The sequence below is a fragment of the Nerophis ophidion genome, linkage group LG03 (genome assembly GCF_033978795.1).
Source record: "Nerophis ophidion isolate RoL-2023_Sa linkage group LG03, RoL_Noph_v1.0, whole genome shotgun sequence".
In the NCBI taxonomy this organism is placed as follows: Eukaryota; Metazoa; Chordata; class Actinopteri; order Syngnathiformes; family Syngnathidae; genus Nerophis; species Nerophis ophidion.
The window spans coordinates 47440837-47455810 of NC_084613.1; the positions used below are offsets into that span (position 1 = coordinate 47440837).

General features: G+C 40.3%; 1 protein-coding gene across 1 annotated transcript in view; it reads left to right on the forward strand.

The window, feature by feature from the left end:
• akt1 (v-akt murine thymoma viral oncogene homolog 1) overlaps positions 1–14974 on the forward strand; it is a 94789-nt gene that overhangs the window by 68286 nt on the left and 11529 nt on the right. The window contains exons 8-10 of the mRNA XM_061895422.1: positions 5861–5929; positions 6038–6163; positions 6956–7084. Of these exons, the coding sequence (XP_061751406.1) occupies positions 5861–5929; positions 6038–6163; positions 6956–7084 (324 nt within the window). The remainder of the gene's footprint in view (positions 1–5860; positions 5930–6037; positions 6164–6955; positions 7085–14974) is intronic.

Consider the following 14974-nt stretch of genomic DNA (forward strand, 5'->3'; position numbering starts at 1 on the left):
CCTGATGGACCTTGAGATGTGAGGCAACAGGAATGGGCAAAACTGTCCAACAATAGATGTGCCAAGCTTGTGGCATCGTATTCTAAAAGATTTGAGGCTGTAATTTCTACCAAAGTATTAAGCAAAGGGTCCTAATACTTATGTACATGTATTTTTATTTTTTTTTATCCATCCATCCATTTCCTACCGCTTATTCCCTTTTGGGGTCGCGGGGGGCGCTGGCGCCTATCTCAGCTACAATCGGGCGGAAGGCGGGGTACACCCTGGACAAGTCGCCACCTCATCGCAGGACCAACACAGATAGACAGACAACATTCACACTCACATTCACACACTAGGGCCAATTTAGTGTTGCCAATCAACCTATCCCCAGGTGCATGTCTTTGGAGGTGGGAGGAAGCCGGAGTACCCGGAGGGAACCCACGCATTCACGGGGAGAACATGCAAACTCCACACAGAAAGATCCCGAGCCTGGATTTGATTTTTTTTTTAAACACATTTGCAAAAATGTTTTTTTCTGTCAAGATGGGGCACTGAATGTACATTGATGAGAAATAAAATTATCTTTTTTTATTTTAGCAAATGACTGCCGCACTGTTGTGACGAAACGAGAGCTGAGCCAGAAGGCAAAGTTCTCGGTCTACCGAGCTATATATATTCCTACTCTCACCTGTGGTCATAAAGTGTGGGTCATGACCGAAATAATAAAATCGCGGATACAAGCGGTCGAAATGAGTTTCCTCAGAAGGGTGGCTGGCATCTCCCTTGGAGATAGGGTGAGGAGTTCATTCACCCAAGATAGACTTGGAGTAGAGCCGCTGCTCCTTTGCTTGGAAAGAAGCCAGTTATTGAATAATTCTAATTATAATAATTATTATTATTTGTTTATTTTATTTGTATTTATATATTTTTTTGATTATTAAATATATATACATATATTATTTATTTGTGTAACATCCTGTTGGGTGGGGTCCGTGCCGTGTGGCCCGACCTTGCGCTGTGGGGTCTGTGTTTTGGTGACTTAATGTGGTGGCGGCGCGGCCCCCTTGTCTGGTCTAGATGCTGTGTCTCGGTTGTTTGGGCGGTGGGGTGTTTATGCGGGTTTGGGTTGGGTAGGTGGGGTATATTGGTGGGGGAGCTGTTAATGTCTCTTGTTTGCATGTTGGCATTTGGGCTGACTGGTGGGCTGGTGCAGACTGGTCTCCGTGATCCTGTTGGCGTGTGGTTGCCGGTCGCAGTTTTTTTTTTGATCGCTATGATTTGATAGGGTGGTGCTGGGTGTCTGGGGGTATTGCAGCTGCTGTTTCTGCTGCCGTTTTTAGTGGTTGTCGGGGATGACGAACGTGCCGTCTTCATAATTGTTTATTGTATGTATGTACTGTATATATATATATATATATATATATATATATATATATATATATATATATATATATATATATATATATATATATATATATATATATGTATATGTATATATTATTATTTCTTTATTTTTATTTTTTTAAAATATTTTATTTATTTTTAATTATCATTATTTTTTATTATTATTTGTCACCGATTCTGTTCATAACTTTTATGGACAGAATTTCTTGGCGCAGTCAAGGCGTTGAGGGGTTCCGGTTTGGTGGCCGCGCGATTAGGTCTCTGCTTTTTGCAGGTGATGTGGTCCTGATGGCTTCATCTGGCTGGGATCTTCAGCTCTCACTGGATCGGTTTGCAGCCGAGTGTGAAGCGACCGGAAAAGGGTGGAGTGCCATCTCCGGGTTGGGGAGGAGACCCTGCCCCAAGTGGAGGAGTTCAAGTACCTAGGAGTCTTGTTCACGAGTGGGGGAAGAGTGGATCGTGAGATCGACAGCCGGATCGGTGCGGCATCTTCAGTAATGCGGACATTGTACCGATCCGTTGTGGTGAAGAAGGAGCTGAGCCAGAAGGCGAAGCACTCAATTTACCGGTCGATGTACGTTCCCATCCTCACCTTTGGTCATGAGCTTTGGGTCATGACCGAAAGGATAAGATCACGGGTACAAGCGGCCGAAATGAGTTTCCTCCGCTGGGTGGCGGGGCTCTCCCTTAAAGATAGGGTGAGAAGCTATGTCATCCAGGTGGGACTCAAAGTAAAGCCGCTGCTCCTCCACATCGAGAGGAGCCAGATGAAGTGGCTCGGGTATCTGGTCAGGATGCCAACCGAACACCTCCCTAGGGAGGTGTTTAGGACACGTCCAACCGGTAGGAGACCACTGGGAAGACCCCGGACATGTTGGGAAGACTATGTCTCCCGGCTGGCCTGGGAATGCTTCGGGATCCCCCGGGAAGAGATAGACGAGGTGGCTGGGGAGAGGGAAGTCTGGGCTTCCCTGCTTAGGCTGCTGCCCCCGCGACCCGACCTCGGATAAGCGGAAGAAGATGGATGGATGGATGGTTGGATGGATTATTTGTATTTTTTTAGATTATTATTATTTTATTTTATTTAATTTTTTTCACCCCTCCCTCAGGTGGGGACTCGACCTTGCGGGTGCTGATTGTTCCATCTCCACTGTTGGGGTGCCTGTGGGTGGAGTGGGTGGTTCCCGTGGCCCCTGGGCTGGGTGGTCCTGTGACGTCCGACTTGGGTGGGGTGGCCTGGGGCGAGCCGCACCATTCTCTCCGGGGGTGGGGGGTGGGCTCGTGGGGCGGGAGCGGTCTTCCTGTCCGGTTGCAGAGAGTCTTTGGGCCCCCCGGGTGGCACATCCCAGTTTTCTTCCCGTGTGGGGGTTGGTCTCTCGCTGGCTTTGGGTCTGGCTGTCCGCTGCTTCTTTCGTGCCCTGTCCTCTGCCGGGCGCATCTGTCTGCGGCCTGCTGCTGGCTCTTCCAGGCGGCACGGTGGGCCGGACTCAGGGCTTCCTGTCGCTGGCCAGCCTGGCTGCGTGGGGCCGGTGGTCCCTGGTTCCCTGGGCGCCACACCGTCTGTTTGAGGGTTAGGCTCTCTGGGTGGCTGGGGCCGTGCTCTGGCTCCCTTGCACACTGGGAGTCAAATATATTGTACATACAAATACACTTATACTCACACACACACACACCGTTATTCATACATACATGCATAGGTACTTATGCTCCCACATACATACACAAATACAGTACATACCTACATACTCAAAGTTCGTACATCTACACGCACACATTCACGGTACAAACATGCATGTACACAAACTGTACATACACATTCACTGTACAAACATACATAAACACATACTGTACATATACATTCACTGAACAAACATTCACATACACATTCTGTACATATACAAGTACATATACTTACACACACTCATGCACTTAATCATGTTTCATCAAACATATATTAATGTTGTTGCCCTAGGGCAGCGTTTCTCAAAGTGTGGGGCGGGCCCCACTGGTGGGGAATAGAGACATGACAGGTGGGGCGCGAGGAACGGGAGGAAATTTCACTTTAATTTTTATTTGTATTTATATTATATTCCTAGATTTTTTTTTTTACGATGCTTTCATTTCCATACACACTGTAAATCACTGTGATTCTGTCTGTGAAATCCGCTATATAAATAAATGTAAATTACTTATTTTTCCTCTAGGCTTTAAATTTCTTGGTAGGAGCGAAAGTTTGACAGACATAGCAACAGTAACTAATGGGGGCGGGGCTAAGTGGAACAACCTTTATTACACAAAATGGATACATTTGTGACTCGCACCTCAAAGGTCGTCGAGCCAGAGCCTGCAGAGAAACAAAAATCTGACAGGCTTAATCAACCAAAAAGCCAACCGAAAAGAAAATATGATGAAGGGTATTTTGCTCTTAGATTCACGGCAACAGTGGTGGGGGCAGAGGAGAGACCCCTGTGTGTTCTGTGTCTAAAACCGCTAGCAGCAGACAGCATGAGACCCAACAAATTAAAGAGACATTTTGAGACCACACACCCCAATCACGTCAAGAAGCCACTTGATTTATTTCAAAGAAAACTGGCAGAGTAGTTATTTTATTTATTATTGAACTTGATGCAAGTTATACCACAGCTGCACAGTTATTTTATTTATTATTGAACTTGATGTTATTTTATGTTATTGAGTTTGAATGTATACAACTTGAATGTTACCTGATGTTCAATAAATTTGAAAATGTTAAGCTTGGCATTAGCGTTCTGTTGGGGCGATGGGGGCAGGTGGGGCTTGAAAACTCCCCCTTGTCAAAAGTCGGGGATGACAAAAAAAGTTTGAGAACCACTGGCCTAGGGGAAACTGGGTAACACATGGCACAGTGACTAAGCTTAACCCATTATTACTATAACAATCTACAAGATTAATATAGGTTGCTTCTCTCTCTTCCCCTCCATCTTTCGGTATTCCTTTTGTATCTGTAGTTATCATTACGTATATGTATTGTTGCATTTGAACAACTATATTGTTGATAGTAGAGGAAAATTATTGATATTGTTCATTATTAATAGCGCAATTTTGTTATTTGTATTGCTCCAGTTGTAGTGTAAAAGTGCTCATTGTTTTTTCTGTATTATTTATTTCGCTGACAGCTTCTTTGCTATCACTTTTACCATCATTTGTACATATCGTATGTGCTGGTGTTGTTCTGTTGTTGTTGTTGTTTTTGTTGTGTTTGCTTTTGTTGTTTTTGTCTCTCTGTCTAATCCCCCTCTTATCCCCACAATTCCCCCTGTCTACCTTTTTTTCTCTATATCCCCTCCTGCTCCAGCCCGGCTGCACCAAATGATAATATAAATACATTTAATAAAGTCGAATTCCTGCGATGAGGTGGCGACTTTTCCAGGGTGTACCCCGCCTTCCGCCCGATTGTAGCTGAGATAGGCGCCAGCGCCCCCCGCAACTCCAAAGGGAATAAGCGGTAGAAAATGGATGGATGGAAAGTCGAATTCAAATAAGGCAACGAGAAAGATCTTACACTTCTCTTTTGTAAAGTAAATCTGAACAGCCGATATGGGCATCTACATCAACTATATGATTTACCTTAGAAGCTGGACAGGACAAAAAAAAAAGAAGAAAGGAGCCATCTTAGGTGGTTTGGGCATCTCGAAGCAGATGCCTCGTTTACTGCCTCGTTGTACGTCCCACTGGGAGGAGACCCCGATGCAAACCAAGCTCCAGATGGGGGGAAGGAGGAAGTTACTATGGTGGCTCTGGAGATGGAAGTCTGGGGGTCTCTGCTGGAGCTGTTGTTCCTGCTACCCAATTCCGGATAAGCGGTTGAAGATGGATGGATGGATGCAATGAAACAAAGAGTGACACATTTAAAGGGGTCTCATACTTTACGTTCCCACTCTATATTTTGTCCTCTAACAATTAGAACTGTCATTCCACAACAACTTTTTCTTTTGGAGAAAAAGTATACTAACAGTTTTATTAAGATTCTGTGTTGGACAAGAATGCATCATTCATTCTGCAATGTTTTCCATTGCGATATTAAGTACGGATGCAGGTTTCTCTTTTAGTTTGGCATGTACATACATAACAGCATCATCGCCATACATTTATGTGCTAACCTCTGAACAGATGTTAGGAAGCTAATCAATATATACACCGAGCAGCAAGGGACCCAATATTGATCCTAGGGGTACCTCTACTGAGCTAAAACGTAGTTTAAGAGGGAGGACATGGTGCTCCCAATTCTTCTACCCTGTTTACTGTTTTTCAAATATAATTTGAACAAGTTCAGTGTAAGGTTTAAGATGTTGCTTTGAAAAAAGGTAATGAAGGCAACACATTTTTTTTTTCATCTTCTTTGCAAATGTTTTTGTTTTGAAGTGTAGCATCTCACATTTGTTAAAATTTTGTGACAGTTATACGATTAAATCATGGTCTCATTTTCTGTCTCCAGGGGCTGAAATACTCTTTCCAAACACACGACCGCCTTTGCTTTGTCATGGAATATGCAAATGGAGGCGAGGTAAACTCCTTTAGATTTACTCAGAATTCACTTTTAGGATTAGTTGACATAATTTCCCTGCAAACCCTAACCCCCTCTTTGCCACCAATCGGTGCTATTTCCCTCCAGCTTTTCTTCCACCTTTCAAGGGATCAAGTATTCTCAGAGGAGCGAGCTCGGTTCTACGGTGCAGAGATTGTGTCGGCACTTGACTACCTGCATGCCGAAAGAAACGTGGTCTACCGAGATCTAAAGGTAGATATTCGTTCTCTCTCATCATTGCTTTTTGTCTTTTTTTAGCCTATTATTTTAGGAAAGAGCTGATCAGTGATTGATATGGGAGATGTTTATGTTGAGCTGTCTTTGGTTACCTGTTTCGCAGCAGGCATCTGTAGCTATACCAATTCCAGCTGATAGACCAGCCAGGTCAGCATAGCACACACCCCCTGTCTCTTTTCCCCTGGGTTTATGGGGCAGTGTCTCTGCCTCCTAAGCTGCTATTGAAAATGCCAGTGTAGCAGGTTTGGAAGATGTGCTGACTTGCTCGGCCTTGCTGGACACGTGTAAGCTACAGCCGTCTGACTTAAACGGATGTTGCTTCAATGTTGCTTCACTTCATCATAAAGTTTGTTATTTTAACATTGTATCACATATTTCTGTCCATCAAAACCCTTGTGGTTTTGGTTTTAATCTAGTCACGATGGTAAGGTATAATTACAATGTTTGCTTAGCAAAATATATGTATATAAGAATTATTTAAGATTATTTTTTTATCCTAAACATATGCTGAAAGTAGAGATGGGCATCTGACTACATTTGTTTTTTCCACAATGGAATACAATTTAGAATCAATCAAGCTTATTGGTATATTAAGGGGCTATAGTTTCACATTTAGAAGTCACTTTTAGCATTTTTAGGAATTTGGAAAATAATAACCAATGTGTATTTTAATGTACATCCTTCTTGAATGTATAGAAGAATTTCTGAATGATCTGGCTATTCATATTCAGATCCACTGATTGTGTTTATTTGCCTTTTTCCCCTCAGTTGGAAAATCTAATGCTGGATAAAGATGGACACATCAAGATAACAGATTTTGGCCTATGCAAGGAGGGGATCAAAGATGGCGCCACCATGAAAACTTTCTGTGGAACACCAGAGTATTTGGCACCTGAGGTAACCTAATTGTTTCACTAGGACACCTTCCCCTATCAGTATTTCTCTATAATGGAATCTATTTACAGACAATTGATAAACACATAAAGTAATATCTCACAAAAGTGAGTATACCGCCCATATTTCAACAATTATTCTAGTGTTTCTTCTCAAGGGACAAAACTACTACTAGAAATTAAACTTTGATATACAGGTGAAACTCAAAAAAATAGTATATCGTGCAAAAGTTTATTCAGGTCAGCAATTCAACTTTAAGTGTGAAACTGATATATAATATAAATTCATTGCATGCAAAGTAAAATTCGCCAAGCCTTTATTTTTTATAATGATGATAATGGCTTAATTTTTTGGGAAACCTCACATTTTGTCAAATTTTTAATTTAAGGTTTTCATAAGCTGTAAGTCATATCAAAATGATATCAAAAGAAGGCTAGAAATATCTTAATTTGAATGCTATAAGCCTTCTTTCCCTTAATGAACCACAGCTTCCCTGCACTGGCTGTACTCATTCAGCCTCAGACCATGACACTTCTGCCACCAGTTTGATTGTAGGCAAGAAACTATTATTCTGTCTCGTCACTTGTTGCCAGATGTTTAGACAATAATGGCTATCATTTTCAGTAGATAGTAAATCTATACCGCTATACAACAGTGTTAATTTCATGACTAAAGAATTTTCGTGTTCGCTTTCAACAACCTATTTTCCCCTGACTGAAATAAGACAATTCCTAATCAAAACAAATGCACAAGGATTAAGACAATGACAAAATCTACTGACATTTTAGTCAACAAATTAAAACAATTTGAAAATGTTGACAGAAACAAAATCCAATCATATTTTATCTTGTAGCAAGATGGGTGGGACAAGCTCTGAATCTAGCCAATCACAGCTCTTTGACAGCGTAAGAGAGGGGCGGGTAGTAAGTTACAAATGAGTTCCAATCAGGTGCTTTTTTGCGAGATAGGAAAGTTGGATTTCTCAGCTCCTTATTTTACTTAAGTAACGATAAGACTTTAAATATGTCTTATCTTTTATCATTTTTATTTTAGTCGAATAAGTTTGCTGTGATTTTAGCTGAGTGAAAGGTTGTGTGATTTAGTCAATTAAATGTAAAGTAGATGGATTAAGTTTAACTAAAACTAAAATAGATTTTTGTCAAAAGACTATGACCACAACTAAATGTAAAAACTGCTGTCAAAATTACCACTGCTACACAAGTAGTAAACACACTGACCACAGTTTAAAAAAGTATTACCACTTTTTTTAATTATATAATCGCTCACTGTATTGGAGAAATGGACACAACTTGGTGATTGGGCTTTTTCTATATATATTTTTTTGAATAGGCTGCAGCTTTGTTTTGAACTTTGAAGTTAACACGTGTGTCATCTTGTCACATGCGACCCGTGTAGATCCGAAACAAATTTGGAGCGTATGTCGTCGGACATCAGTTGTTAAGAAGCATGTGGAAGGAAGGACAGCTGTTCCGAAATGCCTTTCAAATCTCCAGCTAAAGGCTGTAGGTTTAATTAGTGTGCCGTGCGCACAGGGCATAGCAGCGTGCTCCCATATTGGCTGGATGGGGAGAGGTGTGGCTACTCCCTCTTGCGTGCAGGTATGACAAGTGTAACTTGATAGTGCATTGTGAGTGTCGGTGGTGTTTATGTGATAGGAGAACTCGAGCGTTTGCCTCTTGGTGTAAAAATGTTTACAGGAGAAGCATGTCAAAGTTGACTCAGTTGCCATATTGTTGTTTTTAGCCCCTATTTGGAATTTTCTGAGTGGGGGGCAAAGGAGGAGACTCTGTCTTTGGCAGTCAGCCCTTTCAGGAAACGTGAGCTACTGCCCCTGGAGAATAAAACCGCATTGGCTACAGCTGTTATGCGGCATCAGGGGGACCACAGCCTCTGCTGCTGCCACCATGCCTGCCTTGACTGGCACAACCAGATACTGTATGTGTTCACTCGCTGCCATATTGGAACATATACATTCCAATTTTATCAGTCAAAACAAATCGTATTATTCTCAACGCTTAAACTGAGAATGTCATAATATTAACACAAACGTAACTCATTTCATTTCATCCTTAAAAAGACCAATTAAGAATTCCCGCAGAGTCACCTGCTCAGCTTGGTTCTTATCTCCACTGAAAAACCCTGTGTATGACAGCTCCAGCCGAGAGCGAGGAGACATCAGCGGCTGTTCCCATGGCAACGGGGTCGCTGGCGAGCGTCTCTATGGAGTGCGGCCCAGGCAGTGTTACAGGTTGTTCTGCAGTAAACAATGACCTTGTTGTGTGAGCTGTGCAGGAATGCTGAACCGTCTGGGAATATTCCATTCAGATCGGGGGTGGGTGGCCCAATCACCAGCTACTGTGTCTTTGGAAAAAGTTGTGGGCCACATTCCCATCGCCACCTCTTAAAAGTAGTTTCAGTACACTAAACCTTATTTAAACTATTTCCACACAGTTTCTATTTTTAATTACTCTGAAATTAGATCAACTAAACTCTAAACCAGGGCTTTTATACTAAATTGTTTTGGGGGGCCACATTTCAAGTAAGTTAAAGATCGGAGGGCCTACTGTTTTTATTCACTAATATTTGTATTTTGTATATTCCTGACAAACAGCGTCTTCTTCAGTGGACAGTTGATTTTTGATCTATTTCTTTTGTCAGAGTTATGAATTTCTGGGTAAATGTTTTGTCTATAAAACAGGACTATTCTGCTGTTTTAAACTACCTACTGCAAAAAAGGTAGTCAAAGATCATATATTTTGGGCCCCAACATTTTCCTGAGGCCCACTCAAATTTTGACACCAAATTAGTAGTTTAACAATAATATTGATTTTAATTATATAACCTACTTACAGTTTAACAGGTCTAAATCTGTTAAAATTATATTTTGGGGTTCACAATATCATATTGTGTCAGGTTTAAACAATGATGACATATATTAAACAGACAAGAAGCAAGGAATCATGCAGAGACACGGTTCAATTTAACTAAATGAGGAGAGACGTATTGTGCTGTACACTTAGTTACAGTTCCAACCTACGCTCTCAGGCACAGCCCACGTGCTTCACTATTTATTCGGGAGATCCATGGTTACATCGCTGAGGCTGCTTCTGAAGGAAGGGGGGTAATTTCAGCAGCCCCAGTTAGACACAATATATGATTATTCAGAAATGGAAATGTGCTCACACTCGTGGAATGGCCCTGTCTCTGCTTTGTCTGCGTCACGGTACTCGATGTTCTGGACACAAACACTGATACGAGACAACTCGCAATCCAAAATTGCAAATTGTCCCTTTCCACAGATAGAAAAGTACAACTTCAGCACAATTGATAGCAACTATAGCAACAGCCTTTAAGCATAAGAGTTGTGTGATAACTTACACAGAATTATTCTAACATGTGACCAAGTGTTAATCACCAAAATAATTATCCGTTATACATAAACCAGCACATACAACACCATACCTAACAAGGCTCAGTTCAGGCTGATTGAAAAATGCAATACTAATCAAATATACTGCAAAGGAAGGATAAAAAACTGATGAAAAATACATTTAAAAATCTCAAAAATACATGCGGCCTATGTACCACAGAATAGAAAACAGATATTTTTTTGGCAGCCCAATGGTTAGGAAACACTGATCTATATGACAGTGCTCTAGTGTTTTTAGGAATCTGCTGAAAAAATGTTAGTATCTCCCCCTAGTTATTTTAACTGAACTTGCAGGCCCGTGTGGTGTCATACCCGGCCGCCAGTTGAAAGGCCTGGCGGCTTTTTCAGGTATTGTCCATGCCAGAAAACATTTATTTCCTGCAAGGCACAATAGTGAACTAGAGATAAAAAAAAAGAAAATGGTAATCTGAAATGTCACACACTTAAATGTAAAGTTCACAAAATAATTAAAATTACAAAAAAATATTCACACACATCCACATTATACAAAGCCAAAGAAACATGTCTACAGTATACACAAAGTTTTAAAACTCAGGTTTCCGAAGTATTTTCTTAGTAATAAGGGTGTGATGTCAAGCATCAGAAAGTATTAACAGTATTATGTATTTGTACAGCACTTGTCATAGTGCAGACTTCCTCCAGTGCGGGATAATGCAAATTGGGATCACAATTAAATTGTATACCTTGATTTGACTCATTTGATGTGTGACATTAGACAAAAATGCATTATTTAGGGAGAAAGGAGAAACAGGTCTGATTACGTCTTTAGAAGTTTTGCTTTTCAAATAGTCCAGTAAACTGCATTAAAGTAAATTTCATGTCAAAATTGTCATTTGATTATCATCAACAATAATTGCCATGTTAACCACATACAGCAGACAATATAAAATGACAAACAATTAACAATTTTTATCATTTACATTGACACTGTACAAACTAATGTAATGAGTTGTATGAATAGAAAGTTGTATATTCGATGTCAAAGAATTTCACACGTCTTTTACTTAATGTAAACAACTATATACAGTATGTTTCATGTTTTGAAAGACGATAATCATACATTACCTTCTTGAGGGAAACTTGATCTGCACCTATATTAATTATGTCTACATGATAAACACTTCCTCTTGGTCTACATAACATGTAATGGTGGTTCATTGGTCAACATTTATATATGTATAAATATATGTATGTGTGTGTGTATATATATATATATATATATATATATATATATATATATATATATATATATATATATATATATATATATATATATATACACACACACACACACACAGACAGTAACGAGCAAAAGTTTACATATACTTGTAAAGATCCTATTGTCATGGTTGTCTTGAGTTTCCATTAATTTCTGCAACTCTTATTTTTTTGTGATAAAGTGTTTGGAGCACATTCTTGTTGGTCACAAAAAACATTTATTAAGTTTGGTTCTTTTATGAATTTATTATGGGTCTACTGCAAATTTTACCAAATCTGCTGGGTCAAAAGTATACATACAACAATGTTAATATTTGATTACATGTCCCTTGGCAAGTTTCACTGCAATAAAGCGCTTTTGGTAGCCATTCACAAGCTTCTGGCAAGCTTCTGGTTGAATTTTTGACCACTCCTCTTGCCAAAATTAGTGCAGTTCAGCTAAATTTGTTGGTTTCCTGACATGGACTTGTTTCTTCAGCATTGTTCACATCTTAATTCTAGTCTGATTCAGCCATTCCTTTGCCACTTTTGACATGTGTTTGCGGTCATTGTCTTGTTGGAACACCCAACTGTGCCCAAGACCCAACCTCCAGGCTGGTGATATTAGGTTGTTTTGAAAAAATTTGGAGGTTATACTTCTTTTTCATTACCCCATTTAAAGCACCAGTTCCATTGACAGCAAAACAGGCCCAGAGCATAATACTACCACCACCATGCTTGACGGTGGGATGGTGTGCCTGGGATTAAAGGCCATGCCTTTTCTCCTCTATACATATTGGTGGGTATTGTGGCCAAACAGCTCAATTTTTGTTTCATTTGACATCACATGGACAAAGATAAGACCTTCTGGAGGAAAGGTTTGTGGTCAGATGAAACAATGACCCCAAAAACATGTCAAAAGTGGGAAAGGAATGGCTAAATCAGGCTAGAATTAAGGTTTTACAATGGTCTTCCCAAAGTTCTGACTTAAACATGTGGACAATGCTGAAGTAACAAGCCCATGTCAGAAAACCAACAAACTTAGCTGAATTGCATCAATTTTGTCAGGAGGAGTGGTCAAAAATTCAACCAGAACCTTGTGGATGGCAACCAAAAATGCCTTATTGCAGTGAAGCTTGCCAAGGGACATGCAACCAAACATTAAAATTGCTGTATGTATACTTTTGACCCAGCAGATTTGGTCACATTTTCAGTAAACTCATAATAAATTCATTAAAGGATCAAACTTCATGAATGTTTTTTTGTGACCAATCACTCCATAACAAAAAAATAAGAGTTGTGTGTGTGTGTGTACGTGTGCGTGTGTGTGTACGTATATATATATATATATATATATATATATATATATATATATATATATATACATATACATATACATATATATATATATATATATACACATATATATATATATATATATATATATATATATATATATATATATATATATATATATATATAACATCTGTTTTTAGCATTTTTTACAAATCAAAAATTAAAAAGGCCCCAAAAAGGAAAAAGTTTGGAAAACCCTAGGCCTTGTGTTTAATTTCAAGTCTGTGTGGTATAAAATGAGTCAAATATAGAATGTGTTATTTTTTGGGTTTTTGTTAAATGTCTATGCTTTTTAAGGTTAAGGGTACAGGGAACACATAAAATATTGATGACAAATTCATAAAATCACAAACAAGCCTTATAAAACGGCAACTTTTGCAGCAACTTCCTGAAAATGCTGCAGCAAATTCAGGCATCTTAGGCAGCAACAATTACAAAAGAAGCCTTTTAAATTTTGGAGGGACTGATTTTATATGATCTGTAAAAAGTCTGGAAATAATGCTATGTAATAAGAAATATGTAATCATGCAACAAGACATTCTAAATATTTTTTTTATCAAGTGTCATACCAAAGACTATAAAAATGGGACCATTACCTCCCTGCTTGGTACTTATCATCAAGGGTTGGAATGGGGGGTTAAATCACCACAAATGATTCCCGGGCGCGGCACCTCTGTTGCCCACTGCGCCCCTCACCTCCCAGGGGGTGAACAAGGGGTTCGGTCAAATGCAGAGGACAAATTTCGCCACACCTATCATTGGTACTTTAACTTAACTTAACTTAACTTAAAAGTAAATACCTAAATATCTGGTTGTCACCAAAACTTATGATTTCAAAGCAAGTAATTAATCAATCTGTTAAAATAATTAAATGCATAGGTAATTGTATCATGAAGAAAGCGGCCCTCAGATGTAGCCCGCAATGAAAAGGAGTTTGGCACCCCAGTCTTGGGGGTAGTGTAACAGTGTTAGTCTGAGTCAGGGGCCCAAGCAGGCAGTCCTGCTTACGTATATGAGGGATGAGCTTGGCTCCTGCGCTCCTGGCAACTTCACAGCTGTGGCGCTCTTCTACATATATGGGGCAGCTGCGGGCCCAGCTGTCGCACGGTGTGAATCACACGACAGCAACGCTGGAAATAGAGACGGCCTAGTAATCTAAGCCTTGCTCAGGCTTCTTGTTACTTCCCTCCAACCCCGCTCTCCCAGTCGTCCTCAATGGCGCTCGCAGACACATGTGTGCACGCACGCACGCGGCAGTTTTGGTCCTTTTAGGGACACATGCGGTCATCTGTTTAGCAGCACACTCCTGTCTGGCTTGTAGACAGTTTTTTCCATATCTAATTCTATTAATCCACCCATGTGGTTTAAGTAAAGTTGCTATTCTTGGGTGTGAATTGCCCACCATCGCGCTCCTTGAGCTTTAAGAGGACAGGCTGTTCTCTTCGTCTTCGTTTCACCTTCAACATCCGCCTGGAGAGGTAGAATCCAGTACAAGTCTCCAGGGACCTTGGAACAACTGTGCTCAGCAGCACATTATTTATGCAACAGGTGAAGAGCACACCACCAATAGAGTTTGTCTCATTAAGTGTTTACTTTGAGACAAAATACTTGGCTTTTTTTCCTGGGGTGTGCACATTTGGCAGCCTATGTACAGAAGCCTTATCTTGGTTTGTTGTCTCACATTTGCTTATTTTAGCAACCTGCACACCTCAGCAGCTTATTGATCTGTATGTGCGAAGGGCCCTGGGGTTATTAAATATGTAGGGCTCAAGGGGAAACACTATCCTCCCTCCTGATGTGAGTCGGTGTAAACGCGGCCTGTCTTAAAACCACAGCTCATGGGGAGAACAGGTAATTTTGGTAACACA